Here is a 21,829-nt window from a genome sequence, read left to right as displayed (position 1 = left end):
CAGGTAGAAATCCTAGGTTCCAACACTGGTATGGATTTTATTACAGACTAGAGGCCCGGTGCACGAAATTCATGCACGGGGGTCCCTCAGCCCAACCTGCACCCTCTACAATCCAGGAGCTCTCAGAGGATATCCTACTGATGGCTTAGGCCCACTTCCCATGGTTCTCTGCTCTCTGCGGGGCCTGGAGGTTTCCCTGCAGCCATGGAGATGAAGCCCCCATGCCCTGCTGTCGCTCTCTGCCCGCTGCTGCCATGTGCCATGTGAAGGAAGCCCCAATGCCCTGCAGTGTGCTCTGTCTGCCCGGACTAGGGGATTCCCAGACATGGACACACTAAGGAAGCCCCCATGCCCTGTTGTCAAGGCTCTGTCTGCGGGGCCTGGGGGTGTTCCCACCGCCACTGCCCACTAAGGAAGCCCCCAAGCCCTGCTGTCTGGGCTCTGTCTGCCATGTCTGGGGACTTCCCTGCCACTGCCCCACTAAGGAAGCTGCCATGCCCGGCTTTGCAGGGCCTGGCGGCTTCCCGGCTACCAAGATCAGGAAGCCGCCATGCCCTGTTCTGCTGGCACTGGAGTCTTCCCAATTGCCTCGGTGACCATCGCGAAGACGCCATGTCCTACTCCTCCGCCGGCTCCATGTGCGCAGGGCCTGGCATCTTCCCGATCGCCGTGGCAACAGGCCCTGCTCCTCCACTGGCTCCAGGTGAGCAGGGCCTGGCGATAGTGCGGTGACCAACGGGAAGACGCCATGCCCTGCTCCTCCACCACCGGCTACGTGAGTGCAGGGCCTGGCGTCTGCCCGATCGCCGCAGAGACCATCGGGAAGACGCCAGGCCCTGCTCCTCCGGCAGCTCCGTATGCGTAGGGCCTGGCATCTTCCCGATCGCCGTGGCAACCATCAGGAAGACGCCAGGCCCTGCTCTTCCACCGGCTCCGTGTGCGCAGGGCCTGGCATCTTCCTGATCGCCCTGGTGACAGGCCCTGCTCCTCCGCCGGCTCCGTGTGTGCAGGGCCTGGCGGCTTCCCGCTGCCGCAGCACTAAGGAAGCAACCATGCCCTGCTCTCAGTGCTCTGTTTGCTGGTGGGACAGGCCAGACACTCTAGCAGCAGGGCTGAGGGGACTGGGCGCCACCATCTTGTGGGTATGGGGCTGCCATTTTGTTGCGGAGTGACGCCTAATTTGTATATTACTCTATTATTAGATAGGATTATCATTTGATGACCACATTTCAAAAATGCTTTTGCACTTTTGAAAAGGAAGGGGAAAGGTAAATGTGTAATGTTAAGAATACCATACACATTGATTGCTCAGTTTAAAAACAAAAATAAGCAAAGAAATATATCAACTATTTTTTATTTCAGTTATTTGATTGTTGGTATAAATAACCTACTAGCCCATTATTGAAGTTCATACTCTGATGGAATATATACATCCTATTTAATTAATACCTGAGTGACCTCATAATACCATTTTCTATGAAAAATAGAATTAGATACTAAGCATTCCATGTATAAATAATTACTTCAAAAATTACAACAATTTTAGAGTGAGTGAGTCTTTAAATGTGTCCTTGTCCTTCTTTGGCACAGAATAATGTATTTTTCACTGAAATTCATTAAAAATGGTAATTTCTTATCTTATTAATATAAAAATCTTATAGCAGATTAGCTTATATAAAAGTTAAATGTGGTGTAATTTCTGAATAAAAACAAATACATCTTTGATTTCTCCTTAATAATATGAATATTGAGTATTATCTATATAGACACCCAGTGCATGAAATTGTGCACGGGGGTGGGGGTGTTCCTCAGCCCAGCCTGCACCCTCTCCAATCTGGGACATCCCTCTCACAATCCGGGACTGCTGGCTCCTAACCGTTTCTGCCTGCCAGCCTGATTGCCCCCTAACTGCTCTCCTGACAGCCTGATTGACGCCTAACTGCTCCCCTGCCAGCCTGATCGCCCACAACTGCCCTCCCCTGCAGGCTTGGTCACCTCCAACTGCCCTCCCCTGCCGGCCTGGTTACCCCCAACTACCCTCACCTCCTGGCCTGCTGGCCCCCAACTGCCCTCCCCTGCTGGCCTGGTCACCCCCAACTGCCCTCCCCTGCCGGCCTGATGGCTCACAACTGCCCTCCCCTGCCAACCTGGTCGCCCCCAACTGCCCTCCCCTGCTGGCCATCTTGTGGTGGCCATCTTGTGGCGGCCATCTTGTGGAAGCCATCTTATCACAACGTGCGGGCAGCCATCTTGTGATGACATTGCACGAGGGCGTGATGCCACCTAAGCTTTTGTTATATAGGATATATAAAAGCCTAAGCGACTGTTATGACCAAATGACCAGAACGACCGGTCGACAAGTCACTCTGATGTGCACTGACCACCAGGGGGCAGATGCTCAACACAGAGCTGCCCCTTGGTGGTCAGTACACTCCCACAGCCAACCCATGGCCCCTCCCCACAGCTGGCCAACCTCCCGTGGCCCCTCTGCCCCTGGCCAGCCAGCCCCCCTTCCGCAGTCCCTCTCCCCAGCATGCCAGTCCTCCCATTGGCCCCGATCAGGGGGCTGGCTGGCTAACCTCCCACAGTCCCCCCCCGCAGCTAGCTAACCTCCCATGGCCCCTCCCCCTAGCCGGCTGGCCCCCTGATAGGCCTCGATCACCAGCCAGGCCAAGGGACCCCACCATGTATGAATTCATGCACTGGGCCTCTAGCTTGAACATAATTGTAAAGGAAATTGAAGTTATGTTCATTTTTAACTTTTTTGAATATACAATATTTGCAAAATAACATTAGTTGTTACATATGTAATTGTAACTAAATTTAATAAAATATATAATTTTATGTTAAATCATTTTAATTTTGCTATAAAATTGAAAATAAAGCAAATTTATCAATGATTAAATGTAAAAATCCCTATGTTATTTCTCTAAAATATACAATGAAATACAAAATGTATAAAATGAAAGCAAATGTATAAGCAAATTTATAAGTGATACAGAAAATAAACTCTATGATTTGAAATTGGAAATCATATACCTGGAGCTTAAGGCATCACAGTATAATTCACATATTTTATAAGTAATTTCAATAAAGAAAAATAATTTTTCACTTGTACATAGTCCTAATCAATATACAAACTTCACATTTTCGGAGATCTTTATTAATCCACTACCATACTCCTGCTCTCTGTTCTTGGCCTCCAGTGCTTTCAAAAAACATGAAGTCCTAAATAAAAACAAAATACAGAAATGAGTTTTCAGTAATAAAACTGAGGTCAATTCTTCGATGTATAAATGCCAAGGGATATGAAATATGATGAAACAGAATAACACATCTGCTAACCAAGAAAATTTACTATTATAAGTAGATCTGGGAAAAGTTGATAGCTTCAGCTTCCCATTTTAATAGCAATTAAATCCTATAATTCTAATCACTTATTAATACCTGTATGAATTTAATTAGTTCTCTGATAATTTCTCTCAATTTCACTTTTTCTCAGGTCTCCTGTAATGACTCTTTTTGAATCTTTTTTCCTAAACTTCTTATATTCTTTCTCTAATAATATAACTTTTCTTAAGACTGGAATACCATGTACAACTTTTAGATTTATTTCAGGGGAATGAAAGCCATCTTAGAGTTAGAATACCACTTAGAATTGTTTGGCCCAGTTTTATGATTTCTCTTCCATATTTGTCCACTGTATTCCCAGCTGGCCTCACTCCATCAATGCCTAACTATATTCTCTCCTCCATGACTTAAAGTCAAATCCTATGGATTTTTATCTCTCACATCTATCATTTTCCTTCATCCCATGAACAGAAGTAAGTTAATCCTTATTTGCAATCACTTGCAATTATTCTACCGCAATTATACCTCTCTTCAATCCATTTCTCACAGTCACCAGGATTTATCTTTCTAAAATTTGGATTTATAACTATTTTATTTATGCCTAGTTTAAACGTAATGAGTTAACTAAACCATTTTCAATGTCTTCTCAATGTCTACTAGAAGTTGCACAGTCCTTAAAAGTCATTTAGTAGAAGCCCAATCTATCTCATAGTCATTTATTAACAATCCCACTACACCCCAACCCCATGTCCCATCTATCCAAACATCCTAGACTGCCTTATCTTCCCTATACCATTACATAATTATCAGATCTTAAAAAATCAATAAGTCATTAATTATCAATAGCCAGTCAATGTTGAAATTTCCATGAATGCCTGTAAATACTGGTTTGTTCAATGCAGTATACAGAGTCTACAAATTGCAAAGTTGATGTCTTTAAAGTCTTTCTCATTTTATTATCTTTTTATTTTCCTGACATTTATTTGTTGAAGGAAATGGATCCTTTTGCTGTATATTCTCTCATATTTCATTTTTTTCTGAGTGCATCCCCAAATAAACATTTAAGATATTCATTTAGATGTTCCAAACCTTGCTTGCAGATTGGAATCACCTGGAAGGGATGTAAACAGCTTGAAGGCTTGGTCCCATTTCCAGAGATTTTGATTGACTATTTGGGTGCAGTCTTGATACAGGCAGTTTAAAAGGCTACCCAGGTGTTTCTACTGTGCAGCTAAGATTGAGAACTGCTGCTCTCTCCCAGGTGTCCTTGATTTTGGCTGCATATTGAATCACTTGGAGAGCTAAACAATAAACTTTCGATTGTGAGCTTCTGATTTAATTGAATGGGAGTATCATTTGGTACTTGGGGTTTTTGAAATCTTCCTAAATGACTTAATGGAAGACAAGTGTAGAATCGCTGCTCTATCCTGTGTGTGTCAACTGGCAGTTCCATCTGGTGGCTGGATTGGATGCACTTTTATTGTAGTTTGCACTCAAGTAGTATAACATTTAATTTAATAATGAATCAGGACAAAATCTCCCCATTTCACTGGGTTCTACTCCACCTTAGTCCATATCTGAGTGTACCTATTTTGATTTTTAAATAGAAGCCCCAAAGACCAGAGCCTCTCTATAACACACAGTCTTTCTATTGCCATGTGAAACTGTAGAATTTCCTGAGAAATTAGTCACCTGTGAATCCAGACCATCAGGAGAAAATGGAATTTCAGAGCTAGGATTAAATGGCACCCCCTTTGAATAAAATCTATAAATTTAAGCAAGTCATTTAAAAAGGTACACTTTACTGAATCTTTCAGAGAGATATTAAAGAAATACCCAAGATTAGCAAGAATATACTTACAATGAGGAAACATGCACCAAGCATCACAGCTTTCATTTTCACATCAAGGTCTAAAGGGAATTGGATCCCAAAGTTATCAGCGTCTGTAAATGCCTCTCTCACAAAACCAGTCCATTGCTTGGAAATCTTGCCAATCAAATTTTCTTCATCAAGAGATTTAATCTAAAAAAAAAAAAAAAAAATGATGGTCTTAAAGAATTCTAGAAAATAATAAAACAACTTTCAAATTTGTAATAAAATGAAACAAATGTGTTATTAAGCTTACGTGCAATACGTAACTATGAACAGTATATTGCTCATTGGATGCATATAAATTCCTGTATTTATAGATACATGAAAAAATTGTTTCTTTGCTACAGAAAACTTATATCAAAGTAGTTTTACTGCCCGGCCAGCTTGGCTCGGTGTTGAGCATTGACCTATGAACCTGGAGGTCACGGTTCGATTCCTGGTCAGGGCACATGCTGGGTTGCAGTAGGGGGTGTGCAGGAGGCAGTCGATCAATGATTCTCTCTCATCATTGATGTTTCAATCTCTCTGCCTCTCCCTTTCTCTCTGAAATCAATAAAAATATTTTTAAAAAGAAAGTAGTTTTACTGAAATATTTAACATTTTATTATTGTATATTAAATACCAAATTATTTGAAGTGATTTAAAACACAGTACTAAATTATTTGAAGTGATTTAAAACAAAATTTAAGCAGGAAAAGATTCAAACATTAAATATTTCTTTGATGAAATTTCTAGAAGCCATCAGGAAGGTAGCAAACTAAACCCCATGTGACATCTGCTTTAAGACAAGCACAGAGTTTACATAGGCTAAGTGATTACACGTGATGGGGGGGACATTACCACTCAATGTTAGTAGACAGACAGGAAGTGCTAAGGGCCTGGGAAAGAGGACTGGCAGTTTTGAGTGAAGGAAAGTATCTAATAAGTAACTTATAGGGATGCCACAGGTCCAGGGTTGGGGTAAGACTGGACAACAGGAGAGTGAGGGAACAATAAAATAGGAAAGGTGTATGAAAAAAAAGCTCTGAAGTAAATTCTTTTTGATTTTACAATTCTGCCTGAGGAAACCCCAGGACCACTATGAAGAGTTGGACAGTTGCGCCTCACCAAGTGGGCATATGGCAGCTGATGGTAGCCACACTCACCATGGTGCGTACACGTAGGGTTGTGTCAACCCAGGAAGAGATATGTTCTTTTCAAATGTACACAAGGTAGCACATGTGACAGCAACATCCTTTGAAGCCACAGCTCAAGTTGGAGCTGCTAAAAAATGTGGGGAAACTAAAAACAGTTGACTCATTTTGTTCCAGTGTGGGTGCTTAAGTTCTTAACAAACCTGAAATATACTTTTAATATGAAAACTGTGATAGCATGGGTTGCTGTTCATCAATATTCATCCACCCCTCCCACTGTAGGCCCAGTATTCTTCTCTGAACATTGATACTTAGGCTTGGCCATGTGACTTGTTTGACCAATGGAATGTTAGTGTATATGACAGCGAGCAGAGACCTTAAACATGGCTAAGCGGTTTGGCCTGGCTCTTGCTCTCCAGTGATCAGCCACCAGAAAATCATGTAGTTCTTGCTAAAGCTCTAGAATGAGCATACTTGGAACAGGCCTGAGGCCAACTTCAAGCCTAAATCAGTGCCATCTAGCCGAGCCTATGTGTATCCACTGAGACACAATTGACCTGCAGACGCATAGCATGAGAGCAAATGCCTGTTGTTTCAAGCCACTGATCTTTAGGGGTTTTATGTTATATAACACTGTTCTGGGAAAACAGACTAAATAAATCTTCTGAACCCTTTAGTGTTTTATCTGCTAATAGTTGTAATCTAAGTATTTGTAGCTTGTAAAGTAATCTTATTTTATTTTTTAAAAATTTATTTTTAATTTTGAAAATGAACAATACAGAGGATAACTTATGAGCCACAATAATGCTGCACTAGATTTAACAGATATTAATATTTTATTTTTTATTCCTATAATTCAGAATGTGAAAAATGATCTATAGCTGAAAAATCAACAGGACTAAGTAATTTTTAGCTAAATTCTAGATACTTAAAAAGCAGAAAATCTATATAATGAAATGATTTTAACTTCTGAAAAAATAAACTGATATTACTATTAAATTTAAATGTTAATTATTAAAGAAACTAGAGACCCGGTGCACAAAATTCATGCACAGGTTGGGGGGGGGGTCCCCTCAGCCCAACCTACACCCTCTCCAATCTGGGATCCCTAAGGGGATGTCTGACGGCAGTCGGACATCTCTCTCACAATCCTGGACCGCTGGCTCCTAATCGCTTACCTGCCTGCCTGCCTAGTTGCCCCAACTGTCCCCCTTGCCAGCCTGATCACCTCTCACTGCTCTGTGTGCCAGCCTGATTGCCCCTAACTGCCCCCCCTGCTGGCCTGGTCACCTCTAACTGCCCCCCACTACTGGCCAGGTTGCCCCCAACTGTCCCCTCCCTGCCAGCCTGGTTGCTCCCAGCTGTCCCCCTTGCTGCCCTGGTCGCCCCTAACTGCCCCCCCGCCGGCCTGGTTGCCTCTTATGGCCCCCACTGTCAGACTGGTCGCCCCCAATTGCCCTCCTCTGCCGGCCTGGTCACCACTAACTTTCCCCCCTGCTAGCCTGGTCGCCCAACACAGCCTGCTTGTTCAGTCGTTTGGTCGTCCCTCACTAACCCCCCTGCCCTCCTGGCCATAGGCAGCCATCTTGTGAGGGAGTGATGGACAATTTGCATATTACCTCTTTATTAACCTATTTAATAAAAGCATAATATGCTAAGGGTCCGGTCATCCAGCCATTCAACCAATCAAAGCATAATATGCTAATGATATGCTAAGGCTGCTCAACCAGTCACTATGACGTGTACTGACCACCAGGGGGAAGATGCTCCGACTGGTAGGTCAGCTTGCTGCTGGGGTCTGGCCAATCGGGACTGAGTAAGATGGGCTGGACATACCCTGGAGCCCTCCCATGGTCCCTCCCCAGCTGGCCAACCTCCCGTGTCTCTCCCCAGCCATGATCATGCACCGGTGGGGTCTCTCGGCCTGGCCTGCACTCTCTCGCAATCGGGGACCCCTCAGGGGATGTCGGAGAGCCGGTTTTGGCCTGATCCCACAATCCAGACCAAGGGACCCCACTGGTGCATGAATTCATGCACTGGGCCTCTAGTATAGGATAATAGATAAAGGTATTCTAGAGATTCTTAGCCATTTATCTATTTCAATATTATTTCAGCACATTCTCTGTCCCCTCTCTGTACTCTTCTTTAGCATGTATGCAGGAGTAGTTTATTCTAGCTTCCCATCCCTTCAAATATTTTTATCCCTTGAAATTTAAATGTTCCTCCTTTATTTTCCTAACATAGATTTTCATTTCAGTAATTTTATCTTCATCTGTATCTAAGTCCTTTCTAATGAGGTTTTATCAATGACTCTTCCTCATTCTACTATCTGTGTTGTTTTCAAATATTCCTGTCCTTTAATATTAGTTTCATTCTTCTCCTTATGCTTCTTGTTTTGTCTAATGTTTATTTAAATACTTCTTATATGATCAATTGCAGATTGTCCAATTATATGAAGTTTGTTCTTGGTGGATTAGTTCCTAGAGCATTATGTACTCATGGCTTCAACTATCATCTGTGTGTTGAAAACCTCTCAACTTTTCCCTCTACATACCTAAAATCCAATACAACTCAAATGCAAATTATTAGCTTTTCATAAATCAACTAGTTCTCCTCCAAGATTCTTAATGTGGCCAATGGCATTATTATTCAATCAGCTTCTTATCTTCAGACATCAGAATAATCTCCCAATTTTCTTTCATCTTCAAGTGACATCAAATCCATGAATCAGTTTCACTTAGTACATTTATTAAATGTCTCTTGATTTTTTCCTATGGAATAACTTCTGTTCTTGCTGTTTTTTACATATACCAAGTTGCCATGCCAATCAATTCACATCCAAATAGAATTAATATTCCATAATGGTTCCTCATATTGATAATTTCTGCATTCAAACTTACCATCAGCTAGCTTTCAGACATGTTTCAAGGTGTTATTTTCTCAATTCACTCAAAGATGTTACTTAAAAGCACCATTCTAGATGCACAGGAGTAGAGTTAATTTATTACCTATAAGAGATGCTCTAAAGCATTCGTTGAGAAGAGTTGCTAATTACTTAGCATTAATATCAGAGTTTCACAATCAAGTCTGACTTGCTTCACTAGTATTTTCACTTATTTTTAAACAAATAAAATATATGTTAGCCAAACTACTGTTAATACTCCCTGAAAGAACAATTACCTTTTTACTCCTCTGGATCTTTCATAGGAATGATAACCCCTACTTAAAGAACTATCATTATACATAAATCTTAAAGTCTTTGCACATACATAGCATAAATTCCACCCAACAATCTATATCCCTTTTAAAGGATTCATCTTTATATAACTAGGGTCTAACACAGGAATTCAATATCATGTAACCAGGCAGATAATATAACAGAAAGAAGCTGGCTGGTGGAAAACCTAAGGAAGTCATGGGAGACTGGCAGAGTTCCCACATATTAGTCACAATGGGCAGCACCACTTAGGTTAAGCCTCTTTTTTGACCCTCTTATTGAAATGTGGGCCAAATTTGCCACATTTTCTTCCTTTCCAATAGAACAAGAAAATCAAGATTAAGTTATAAAACCTCCTGATTTTTAATATTTGCAACTAAATAACATGAATTATTAAAGCTAGGCCATCTGTTGGAAAACAGCTGTGATGAAATTGCTCCATGTAGTAAGTACAAAGATATATTGTGGTTTCTAACAATCATATTTTTTTCCAAAATACATTTTTATTGATTTCACAGAGGAAGGGAGAGGGAGAGAAAGATAGAAACATCAATGATGAGAGAGAATCATTGATTGGCTCCTCCTGCACCCCCCAGATTGGGGATCGAGCCCGCAACCTGAGCATGTGCCCTGACTGGAAATCAAACCATGACCTCCTGGTTCATAGGTCAATGCTTTACCACTGAGCCATGCCAACTGGGCTCTAACAATGAAATTTAATACAAAGGTAAAGGAGAGACCCCAGAGATTTATAATTGGGTAGCTCATCTTACACTATCTTTCTGAAAGCTCTCTTTGCATAATTGGACTTTTTGTAGGAACTCAAACATGTCAGATCTTCTGAAGAGGGCCAAGTGCACTGGCAGCCTGTGTTTCAGACTAAGGAAGGATCAGAGGCTTTGGCAGTCAGACATAGATGAAAAGGTTATATTCAAAATGGATAATGTATAGGACCTTCATACAAAACCACGTTTAAATATTAGTTGTCTTGCTTATATTTGAGTGCAAGGCTCTACTTTTTTTTTCCATTTAGCATAATCAACATTAAAGCTCAAGGAGATTAATAACTTCCTTTCTGACCAAAGTTAAATATATGAGCAGTGTTTCCCTCTTGAGATATTAGGATACACATATTTATTTAATATATTTGTAACATCCTCACAACTTATATTATTATTATATTAGGAAAGAAAAACCTATAAACATGATTACAACCCTTACCTCAAAATCAACATCTGCACAACAGCCGCACACAAGACATGGACCAATAATTTTGAGTACATCCTCTCTCCTCTCATTTTGAATGGTTAACTTAGGCAGGCATGGGTGCCAATTCTGAATAACATAACCCACTGGTACACCAGGAGGAGCATAAACTTCTATCTACAAAAGCAAAAGAACATATGTAAATTATAATAATAATAATGTCTAATAATGACTCTTATTTACTGAATACATTCTAAGTGTCAGACACTGTTCTAAACACCACTTGATTTACAACAAGTTGGTACTATTATTCCTATTTATGGAGGAAGTAACTGAAGAACAGAGAGTTAACTAACTTTATCAGATTCCCTAGCTGCAAAGTAGATGAGTCACACAGACAGACTGCATGCATAGACTCCACTCTTAAGCACTGCTCTCCAGACCTGTACATTAAAAAATGTCTATACTTATGAAACACTAGAGGCCCGGTGCATGAAATTCGTGCATGGGGGAGAGAGAAGGGCGTCCCTCAGCCCAGCCTGCCCTCTTGCAATCCAGGACTTTTCAGGGGATGTCTGATCCCATGGATCGGGCCTAAACCGGCAGTTGGACATCCCTCTCACAATCCGGGACCGCTGGCTCCTAACTGCTCACCTGCCTGCCTGATCGCCCCTAACCACTCGCCTGCCTGCCTGATCATCCCTAACGGCTTGCCTGCCTGCCTGATCACCCCTAACCGCTCGCCTGCCTGCCTGCCTGATTGTCCCTAACCACTCACCTGCCTGCCTGATCGCCCTGGTCTCTGGTCATTCCAGTTGCTGGGCTTTTATTATATAGGATGTTGAAATTATTAAGGAACTCTTCTCAAACTTCTATAAAAACAGTGGTTTAGATATATGAATAGACTCTTGATTGCTGGTGCAATTTTCAAATCTGAGTGGCAATGGCTCTATAATGGAAAGGAACTGGGGCCTGGAATCTTGGCTCTGCTATTAGCAGGGTGACCTAGGGTGAGCATGTCAAACTTGCGGCCCGTGGGCTACATGTGGTCCACGATGAATATTTTTGCAGCCCAGCCAATATAACAGTAAGAAAAGTTTTAATAAAAATTTCATAACTTTTTACAATATCCAGTTACACATAATTATTAATAATGAACTACAACATTCGCTAATGACTGATTACTATAATCGTGTTGCATTCATTTCCCTTATGCACCTTATACACAGGCACACCATTTCTCTCCACTGATTCTAGCAGCGAATATTTTAGCAGCTGATTGCCACGTGATTAGTCTTGTACTGACTCTCTGGGTGCGCAATGGGAAATATTTCACTTTTGGAGAACAAGAAAAATAGATTTATTTGTGTTACGCTTATTAATTTGTGCAGTTATTCAGTGTCTGGTAAATTAATGCTCAAAAAAATTAATTTGTATTAAAATGTTCTATTATTTTATGTTAACAATTACTCTTATTTCAGCCCTTTGTATTCAGCATGTCTCTATTGAAATAAACCTACGTTTCTATGAAAATTGAGGCTTTTGTTTTTTTGCAGCACACATAAACTTAAACCTTGTTTATCTGGCCCATGTTAGACTTTGACTTTGACATGCTTGACCTAGGGAGTTCCTCAGGATGCTCATGTGTAAGTGACATCGTCCTAAACTATTTTCTAAGGTCAATAGTATAATGTCTGTCAATGTGCTCTTTACATTCAGAGCATATTCCACCAAACTCTCAGTTTTTCCTCAGATATTCCTATGAATAGATACTATTATACCTAACCTAAATGACAAATCACAACATAATTCAGTAGGAATAACATCAGTTACTGTTTGAAAATAAATGCAGTCTTAGACTTCAAATATCTATGTGCCTGTGCCTTGGTCTGTGACCTGGTCTCACAGCTACTTGTCTGGAATTACTGACCAGGCAGGGCTGGTCTCAGGCCAGTGGGGATACAGACAAAGGCCAACTTTCTGGTATGTTCTGTTCCCTGGTGCCTCTCCTGAGATCCATGTTCTGTACTAGTGAGCTGACAAGTAATATGAAATAGACACCTGGTCTTTATGAGCTAAAGATACCCACACCTAGCATATACCTACTACAGGTGCTCAAATATATTAATTTTTTTAAATGGGGAACTTAAGAACATAGGAGTTGAGATTTCTCAAAGGTGGTATCTCCTAGGTTTCTTCCATAATAGGTTAGCCAAAATTGTGAGATGGACGTATCTGCTCTTTTCCTCATTCTTCTGTACACTTGCTCCTGGAATTGTATTCTAAGACTAGAGGCCCAGTGCATGATTGAATCATGCACGTGTAGGGTCCCCTACACGCTTTCGCTTTCGATCACGTGGGAGCTGGGTGCCTGTCCGCTGGTACACCAGGCCTTTCAGAAGCCTCTGGCGGGGTGGAGGCTTCTGAAAGGCCTGGTGCCTGAGTGGACAGGCACCCAGCTCCCACGCTTTTGCTTTTGATCGCTGGTGCACCAGGCCTTTCAGAAGCCTCCAGCGCAGTGGAGGCTTCTGAAAGGCCTGGTGCCTGAGCAGACAGGCACCCAGCTCCCACGCTTTTGATGGTCCACAGTGGGACGTGAGCTCGCTGCCCCAGAGGCCCCTTCAGTGACGCAGCACAGCCATGGCGCAGAAGCTGAGCTCGAGCTGCAGCTAGCGACGCGAGCTTAGCGTCCCGCCAGCCCAATCGGCCACCCCGGCCACCCCTAGTCCCGCCCACCCCCGGCGCCTCCTGGCCAATTGCGGGCATAGCGAAGGTACGGTCAATTTGCATATTTGTCTATTATTATGTAGGACGGTCTCTGTGGTGCCCTCCTATAGCTTTAGCCAGACCTCTCACGGTCATTTAAAATAAGGGCCTTACCTTCTCAACTCTCCCCAAAGTCTGACTCTGAGCAGAGGCTCATTCCCATGAGATAAACTTCTCAGAGCCAGGGGGCTAACTGCTCACTATTTTTCACCTGGCATCCTTCCTCTCCCAATTACTCTCAAGCATAATACAATAGTTCATGGACCAATTTTTAGAAAATCTCATTTGATTATACAGGTTCAATGAAAGGGTGATAATTCTTGTTGAACTACTTTACATATTATCTGGGTAAATGTTCGCTGACCTCCTGAAGGCAGCAGGGGCAACAACAGCTGGCACATCTGAGTGGTCTCTGCAGAGTTATGACCTCTCGGCCCATAAGATCAAGAATCCTCATGGTAAAAGGCCTATTAGTCCCACAGCAATTTCGGGTACAGCAATCAGTATCTTCCACAGCAAAGTAAATCCTCTGTCCAAGGATGTTCTTAATTTCGTATCTGTTATTTGTTTCAAAACCTATTAAGACTAAAAACATAAAAGGGAGTAATTATGACCATTATGATAAAAGAATATTGAATCTATCCTAAGATACTATAATATCTAGTTATACAATTTTTAGATGATACTTCATGTTACATTGGGAGAAAGCAAAGGAAAGGTGTTTGGAGATGATTCCAACAAAGGAAAAACAACAAGGGAAGAGAACTAGGAGAGGGTATGAAAGTATACAAAATTAAGAGTCCTGTGTGAGACATGGAAAAGAAAGCCCATATTCTCCTAATTCCATATAATTGTGTCATAAAGGGAGACTTAAGAGCTCATACTATTTGCTTACCTTAGAATGTCTTTCCAGCTCCTGAGCAACCAAATTCTAGCTAACCTTTAAGGCCCATCTCTGGTCCAACTTTCTCTGTGAAGTCTTCCCTTATCACCCCGGAAACGTAAGGTCCTTTTTTCTATATTTCCTTAAGACTATAAACCCTCACTATTTTCTCTTAGTGCTTACTACTTTCTGCATTGTATTATTATAGTATGTTAACATACTGTGCCCACATTTCTTTCAGTGAAAAAAGGCAACTCTTTTTCCTCATTCCTCTATATAGAAAGAGAAGTTACCTATGTGCTTCATCAGCATTCATTAACTAAAGTATAGCAAATTCACTCTTATGTAGGCCACTGTGTGTTGGAGGGTCATAGCTGTGTAACTCCACTCTTTCCTTAAGTCCTAAGCTCTTGAAAATGTGACAATACAGCCTGGCCTCAGTGGTCTCTGCTTTTTCCCTTTCCAGCTCTCTATTCTCCTTCACATGTTAGAATTGATTAGTAGAATGATTTTCTACTTATGAGAGTACTAGGTAGGTCTGTTTGGGTACTCTGCCTCTTTATATTCACTCCCTCTTTGCTCACACACCCTAGAGGGCTGATTATTGTCTCAGATGGCGTCTAGCCATAACTCTGCATCATACCAACTTGCAAGTGGATTCTGTCCACTTTCTGGTGCTTTTGTACATAGCTCTGTAGGGAAATTTTATTTGGAGAAAGTGGTTCACAATGCAAGACTCAAGTTTACATGAACCTTCTTGCAGAATAATATAAATTGTTATCAAAACTGTACAGATGCTAAAAAATATTAGGTTTATCTTTGCCAAATTAACTTGGCAATTCTTAGACACAAGGAGAGTTTTATAAACTACTAGAGGCCCAGTGCATGAAATTCGTGCACGGGGGTGTGTGTGTGTGTGTGTGTGTGTGTGTGTGTGTCCCTCATCCCAACCTGCACCCTCTCCAAACTGGGACCCCTCTCACAATCCAGGACTGCTGGCTTCCAACCATTCGCCTGCCTGCTTGCCTGATTGCCCCTAACTGCTTCTGCCTGCCAGCTTGATCACCCCCTAACCATTCCCCTGCCAGCCTTATCGACACCTAACTGCTCCCATGCCAGCTTGATTGCCCCTAACTGCCCTCCCCTGCTGGCCTGGTCACTACTAACTGCCCTCCCCTGCCAGACTGGCCACCCCCAACTGTCCTCTCCTGCAGGCCTGGGTCCCCCCCAACTGCCCTCCCCTGCTGGCCATCTTGTGTCCACATGCGGGTGGCCATCTTGTGTGTTGGAGTGATGGTCAATTTGCATATTACCTATTTACTATGTAGTACTTTTATTTTTTAAAATTATTTAATAATTTCTAGAATTATTTTTAGTAGCATCATAAAATGCACTTAGAACTTATGCTACCAAGTATCACCAGTTTTAATAAATCAAACTTTTTTCAGACACAGAGATCTTAATGTTACAATAGGCAGTTAGTTATTAATGAAAAGAGAAGGGAGCCAGACATAGTTATGCCTGATTGAGTGGGAAAACAGCAGTTTCACAGTCAGCCTGGGAGGTAACCAGCATAATTTTATAGCCACATTGAGGAGTGGGGGCGGGTAACTGGCACCATTCTGCTGGATTAACCAAAGGAAGGAGAAAACTGGAAGGGGAAATTCCTTTCATTGAGTGCATGTGCAGTAGAAGCCAAGATGGCATCATAAAACAGGGCTGGAGGTGACTAGCCTGGAGAAATCTGAGAAAAAGGTCTGGGAGGATAAGGGCACAAAACCCTGGGGCGGGGGGGGAAAGGGATGGGCAGTGCTGCAGATGGTCCCAATCATGCTGGGGTATGCAGAACATGTTCACTTGCTTGGTACAGTTTTCAGATATTCAATTAGGGAGGGAATAAAGGATCATTACTATGTTTATGCTCTGTAAACTAGGATATAAAATAAATTGGGTTATGGTTTTGCTTTATACCATGTCACAGTATGTTAATAAACTATAACAATACAAGGCAGGAAGTAGCTTACTTTTGCACTGTGTGAGGGAAGGTAATGAAGGAGTTTACTCTGAATGCACACGTGAAAGTAGAAGGTGGATCAGAACATCACACTGGGCCCAGGGCACCCTTGTTTAATGCAGCAGTTGTTCAGAGGTGGGAGGTGGTATTAGACAAGGGAAAAGGTGCTTGGCAACCAGGCTGCAACTCACAGGATATCTAGACCACTGGCATCCTAAGTGAACTCTGTAGCTTACAGGGGCTAATATTTTCACAGGAGAAAAATAGATATGCTAAATACTGACACCTGCCTGGTATCTTAGTGAAGTCTTTAACAGCTGAACCATACACTGGAAACCTCTCCTTGCTTATAGCCTGGAAGGAGCAATTCTTGGTCCCACTTGTCCAGAGCCATCATTAATTTGGGTCATAGGTTGTTGCAAGCCATCCAAATAACAGTGATTAAAATAAAAATATGGAGACAAAATTACTCTCTAGTATGTGTATGGATGGACTTTCATTCAGATGGAGACATCCTGTGCAAAGTCTAGCACCGTGATCTCCCTCAAGTGTCTTTCCTCTAACTCATGCAGGCCCTATCTTCTAAGGCAGCTTAATCTCAAAATCTTTAGTCTGCTTATCTATAAAATGGGCTTACATAATCTATAAATTTCCTTCTATTTCCTTAGAAAATGAAAACAAAACAAAATCTATGGCTATGCCTTTATTGTTGATTAAGTTTTGAATTGGGAAATGTGGCTGCCATAGTCTCAGATACTAAAAAGAAACAGTAATGTTCATCTATACTATTCATAGTTAAAATACAGACTTTCAATTTGAAATAAAAAACAAAATAAATGACATCCCTTTTAAAAACTGAAGAGTTAATAATTACTAAATTTGGAACTTTATATTTTACTAGAGGAATTAGGGCACTTAATCCCCTCAGCCCAGCCTGCACCCTCTCCAATCCTGGACCCCTTGGGGGATGTCCAACTGCCGGACATCCCTCTCACAATACTGGACCATTGGCTCCTAATTGCTCACGTGCCTGCCTGCCTGGTTGCCCCTAACTGCCTTCCCTTGCCAGACTGGTTGCCCCTACCTGCCCTCTCCTGCAGGCCTGGTCGCCCCTAACTGTCCTCCCTTGCAAGCCTGACCCCCCAACTCCCCTCCCCTGCAGCCCTGGTACACCCCAACTGCCCTCCCCTGCAGGCCCGGTCATCCCTTACTGCCCTCCCCTACTGGCCCGATCACCCCTAACTGCTCTCCCCTGCTGTCCTGGTTCCCCCCAACTGCCCTCCCCTGCAGGCCTGGTCCCCCCGAACTGCCCTCCCCTGTAGGCCTGGTCGCTCCCAACTGTCCTCCCCTGCAGGCTTCGTCACCCCCAATTCTCCTCCCCTGCAGGCCTGGTCCCCCTGCAACTGACCTCCCCTGCAGGCCTGGTCATCCCCAACTGCCCTCCCTTGCAGGCTTGGTCCCTCCCAACTGCCCTCCTCTGCTGGCCATCTTGTGTCCACCTGGGGGCAGCCATCTTTGACCACATGGGGGTGGCCATCTTGTGTGTTGGAGTGATGGTCAATTTGCATATTACTCTTTTATTATATAGGATTTCTACTATTGGTAAGAAACTTTGCAGAGAGTGAAGAGTTTTCATTAAAGTCTATATCTAGAAAAAAGACACTATGGTTCATGAATCGTCCTGGCAGGAGTTTTGAAACATCTGGTGACTTCCTATGTTCATACTATACGTGAGGAGCACTGGACCCAGAGAGACATCTGTTGGAGTCAGACCCACTCACATGAGGAGGAATGCTGTTTTAGGAAGTCAGATCTCTAGGCCTGCTGATCAGCATCCTTCAACATTCTAAGTGATAATCCTCAGCCCATGGCAAAAAGGTTTTACAGGGTTCATATGAGCTCCCAAGAGAAACTGTTGGCAAGATTGTAATTTTCTACAACATACCCATCCAGATTCAAAAAATGTATTCACTTCGAAATGCATTAAGGTTAAGTGCACTACTGCACGTGGTTGTGTGCCAATCTCAAGGTTATCACATATTAGGGGAGGAAAAGCCAGAGTGAGAGAGGTCAGGTAAAGTGATAAATCACTGAAGTGCTTTCTAGAGAGAAGAGGAAGCAAAAGTAAATATTGGTTGGTTTCCTTCTAAATTAGGGTCTATATAATGAAGATAGATGCCCAGAGTAATAGTATTTTACCACTTGATTCCTAAGTTCAAGAAAGAATTTATCAGGATGAGAGACATTTGTAAATAACCAGTTTTAATCATTCCACATTTGTGAAAGTGTTATATTTGTGGTTGTTGATATGCCTTTATTTGCACAAGTGTCTTCTCTTTCTAGAAATATAACCAACACAATCAATACATACCTTCTAGAAGCTCAACTTGCTGATGAATCAGTATCTGATCTATCTATTATAATAAAAACAGAAAGTTAAACTGTAAATTATATATCACATTTTTAAGCCAACCAAATTAACATCACTGTTTTTATATTTTAAAGGATACATATAATCAATTAACAATACTTACCAATATTATCAATATTTAGTAACTTATATTACTTCTAGATATATCAGAAATTAATATATAATTTATATTTTTTATTTATTTTTATTTTTTTAAAGAATAGTTTATAGATTTTTAGAGAGAAAGGAAGGGAGAGAAAAAGAAACATCAATTAGCCCTAACCGGTTTGCCTCAGTGGATAGAGCGTCATCCTGTGGACTCAAGGGTCCCAGGTTCGATTCCGGTCAAGGGCATGTACCTTGGTTGCAGGCACATCCCCAGTAGAAGGTGTGCAGGAGGCAGCTGATTGATGTTTTTCTCTCATCGATGTTTCTAACTTTCTATCCCTCTCCCTTCCTCTCTGTAAAAAAATCAATAAAATATATTTAAAAAAGAAAAAAAAAAAAAGAAACATCAATTAGCTGCATCCTGCACTCCCCCCTGGGGATTGTGCCCACAACCCGGGCATGTGCCCTGACTGGGAATTGAACCAGCAACCTCTCAGTGCATGGGAAAATGCCCAACCAACTGAGCCACACTGGTCAGAGCTCAAGTTAATATATTTGTAATTAAAAATATCTATTGAATGGCCTGGCCAGTTAGGCTCAGTGGTTCAGCGATAAATAGTGATAATTATAACACCTAAATATCATAGAGCTTTTAAAAGGATCAAATGAGTTAATACTTATATTATACTTAGGAACAAATCCTGGAAAATGGTGCTTAATAAATGTTTTCTGTTGGCTAGTATCACAGATTATATTCAAGATCATAGAAAATACAATTTCCTAAACTATATGTAGATTGCTTTACAGAGAGGAAGGGAGAGGGCTAGAGAGTTAGAAACATGGATCAGCTGCCTCCTGCACACGCTCCACTGGGGATGTGTCCGCAACCAAGGCACATTCCCTTGACCGGAATCGAACCTGGGACCTTTCAGTCCGCAGGCCAACGCTCTATCCACTGAGCCAAACCGGTTTCTGTAGTTTGCTTTAAAAGTAAGCCTGATCTGCCTGGCCTGTATGGCTCAGTGGTTGAGTGTTGACCGATGAACCAGGAGGTCACTGTTCAATTCTTGGTCAGGGCACATGCTCGCATTGGGGGCTCCATCCCCAGTGTGGGTCATGCAGGAGGCAGCTGATCAATGAATCTATCTCATCATTGATGTTTCTCTCTCTCTCTCTCTCTCTCTCTCTCTCTCTCTCTCTCTCTCTCTCTCTCCCTTCCTCTCTGAAATCAATAAAAATATATTTTAAAAAATAAAAATAAAAGTAAACCTGACCTAGAAGAATTAGAATAATTTGTTAGTAAAAAATGTTGTTTTACCATTTTAGACATTTGCTAATTAGTCATTTGTTAATAAGTAAACTGGAAGCACAGTTTTATTTGAATGACTGTTTTAGGTACTTGAAATTACCTGAGTTAAATATTCCAACCCTGGTGGACAGTCTGATGGAGGTGGTGGTGCTGGCATCCACGGTAGCCCTGCTGGTCCCCCTGGCTGATTATACACTGGCTGGTGTTGGACAGGAGAGCCCACTGGACCAGCACCTGAATATCCAGGTGGTGGGACTGAATAGTCAGCCTGGGGTACAGGATAGCTTGCCAGCATCCCAGGATAGGCAGCTTGCAAGCCTGGGTAGCCAGTATGTCCTGGAGGTCCTGCAATATGAACAAGTGAAATAATTTGTAACTGTACCAAAAAATAGAAACATCAAGTCTTTGGGTTTATCCCAGTATCTACAAACAAATTTCAGCTTAGGAATCCTGTTTCTATGAAGCTTCAAGTTCATGTTTTTATCTTTCATCGAATTTTCAATGAAATATCTGTGTTTTCATATACATTTGTATTTTGAGAGTTTTGGGCAGAATAGAGTTGGCCCGGGCCTTACTTTTACCATTCAACAATAAATGCCCAGATGAAAATATGCTTAATACCTAAGAAAGTGAAAGAAAATTAGCAATGATCTAGAGTCATTTGCACAAATATTCTCGAATGCCTTCATGGAAAAGAGAGAGAACATTGAGTAGAAGGTCCAACATAACGGCTTTAGGAGCCAGCATTTCTAGGATCAAAGCAATCTGTAAAACTGGGATTTTGGAATTCTAAAAAATCGTATCTTCTATCCTCTACACACACTAGAGGCCCAGTGCATGAAGTTTATGCAGTGGGGGGGAGGGTTCCCTCAGCTCAGCCTGCACTCTCTCCAATCTGGGATCCTTCTCACAATCTGGGACTGCTGGCTCTTAACTGCTCACCTGCCTGCCTGCCTGATCACCCCTAATTGCCCCCCCCCCCGCCAGCCTGATCACCCCTAACCACCTCTACCTGTGGGCCTGGTCACCCCCAACAGCCCCCCCACTGGCCTGGTCACCCCCAATTGCCACTCCCCACTGGCCTGGTCACCCCCAACTGCCCCCTCTGGTGGCCTGGTCACCCCTGACTGCCACCATGCTGGCCTGTTCGCCCCCAAGTGCCCCTCCGCCAGCCTGGTCGCCCCCAACTGCACCCCCTGCCGGCCTGGTTGCCCTCAAATGCCCTCCTGTCAGCCTGGTCGCCCCTCACTTCCCCCCCTGCTGGCCTGGTCATCCCCAACTGCTCCCCCTGCTGGCCTAGTTGCCCCACGCAGCCTGCTGTTCAGTTCTTTGGTCGTCCCTCACTAACCCCCTGCCGGCCTGGTCACCCCACGCAGCCTGCTGTTCAGTCATTTGGTCGTCCCTCACTAACACCCCTGCCGGCCTGGTTGCCCCACGCAGCCTGCTGTTTGGTCGTCCATCTCGTCATTTAGGTCGTGACAGCTCCTGGCTTTTTAGATATTAGGATAGAGAGAACTGGGGACAATTTTGTCTCTTCAAGGTATATTGGGCAAGTTCTA

At 42.6% G+C, this 21,829-nt stretch overlaps 1 protein-coding gene across 5 annotated transcripts in view; it reads right to left on the bottom strand.

Moving 5' to 3' along the window:
• Positions 1 to 2,629: 2,629 nt before the first annotated feature.
• LOC103303594 (phospholipid scramblase 1-like) overlaps positions 2,630 to 21,829 on the bottom strand; it is a 40,588-nt gene continuing 21,388 nt past the window's right edge. For 3 of the 5 annotated variants that reach the window (XM_008160586.3, XM_028137720.2, XM_054714117.1), the window contains 6 exons: positions 20,371 to 20,615; positions 18,815 to 18,857; positions 13,911 to 14,131; positions 10,796 to 10,957; positions 5,213 to 5,374; positions 2,631 to 3,228 (listed from right to left, as the gene is read on the bottom strand). In XM_008160586.3, the coding sequence (XP_008158808.2) occupies positions 3,172 to 3,228; positions 5,213 to 5,374; positions 10,796 to 10,957; positions 13,911 to 14,131; positions 18,815 to 18,857; positions 20,371 to 20,615 (890 nt within the window). In that variant the 3' untranslated portion in view covers positions 2,631 to 3,171. Of the gene's footprint in view, positions 3,229 to 5,212; positions 5,375 to 10,795; positions 10,958 to 13,910; positions 14,132 to 18,814; positions 18,858 to 20,370; positions 20,616 to 21,829 lie in introns of all 5 variants that reach the window. The other 2 variants (XM_054714116.1, XM_028137721.2) reach the window with 2 other exon arrangements.

This window comes from Eptesicus fuscus, chromosome 3, assembly GCF_027574615.1.
Source record: "Eptesicus fuscus isolate TK198812 chromosome 3, DD_ASM_mEF_20220401, whole genome shotgun sequence".
Classification (NCBI taxonomy): Eukaryota; Metazoa; Chordata; class Mammalia; order Chiroptera; family Vespertilionidae; genus Eptesicus; species Eptesicus fuscus.
This window is presented reverse-complemented; position numbering and strand designations above follow the sequence as displayed.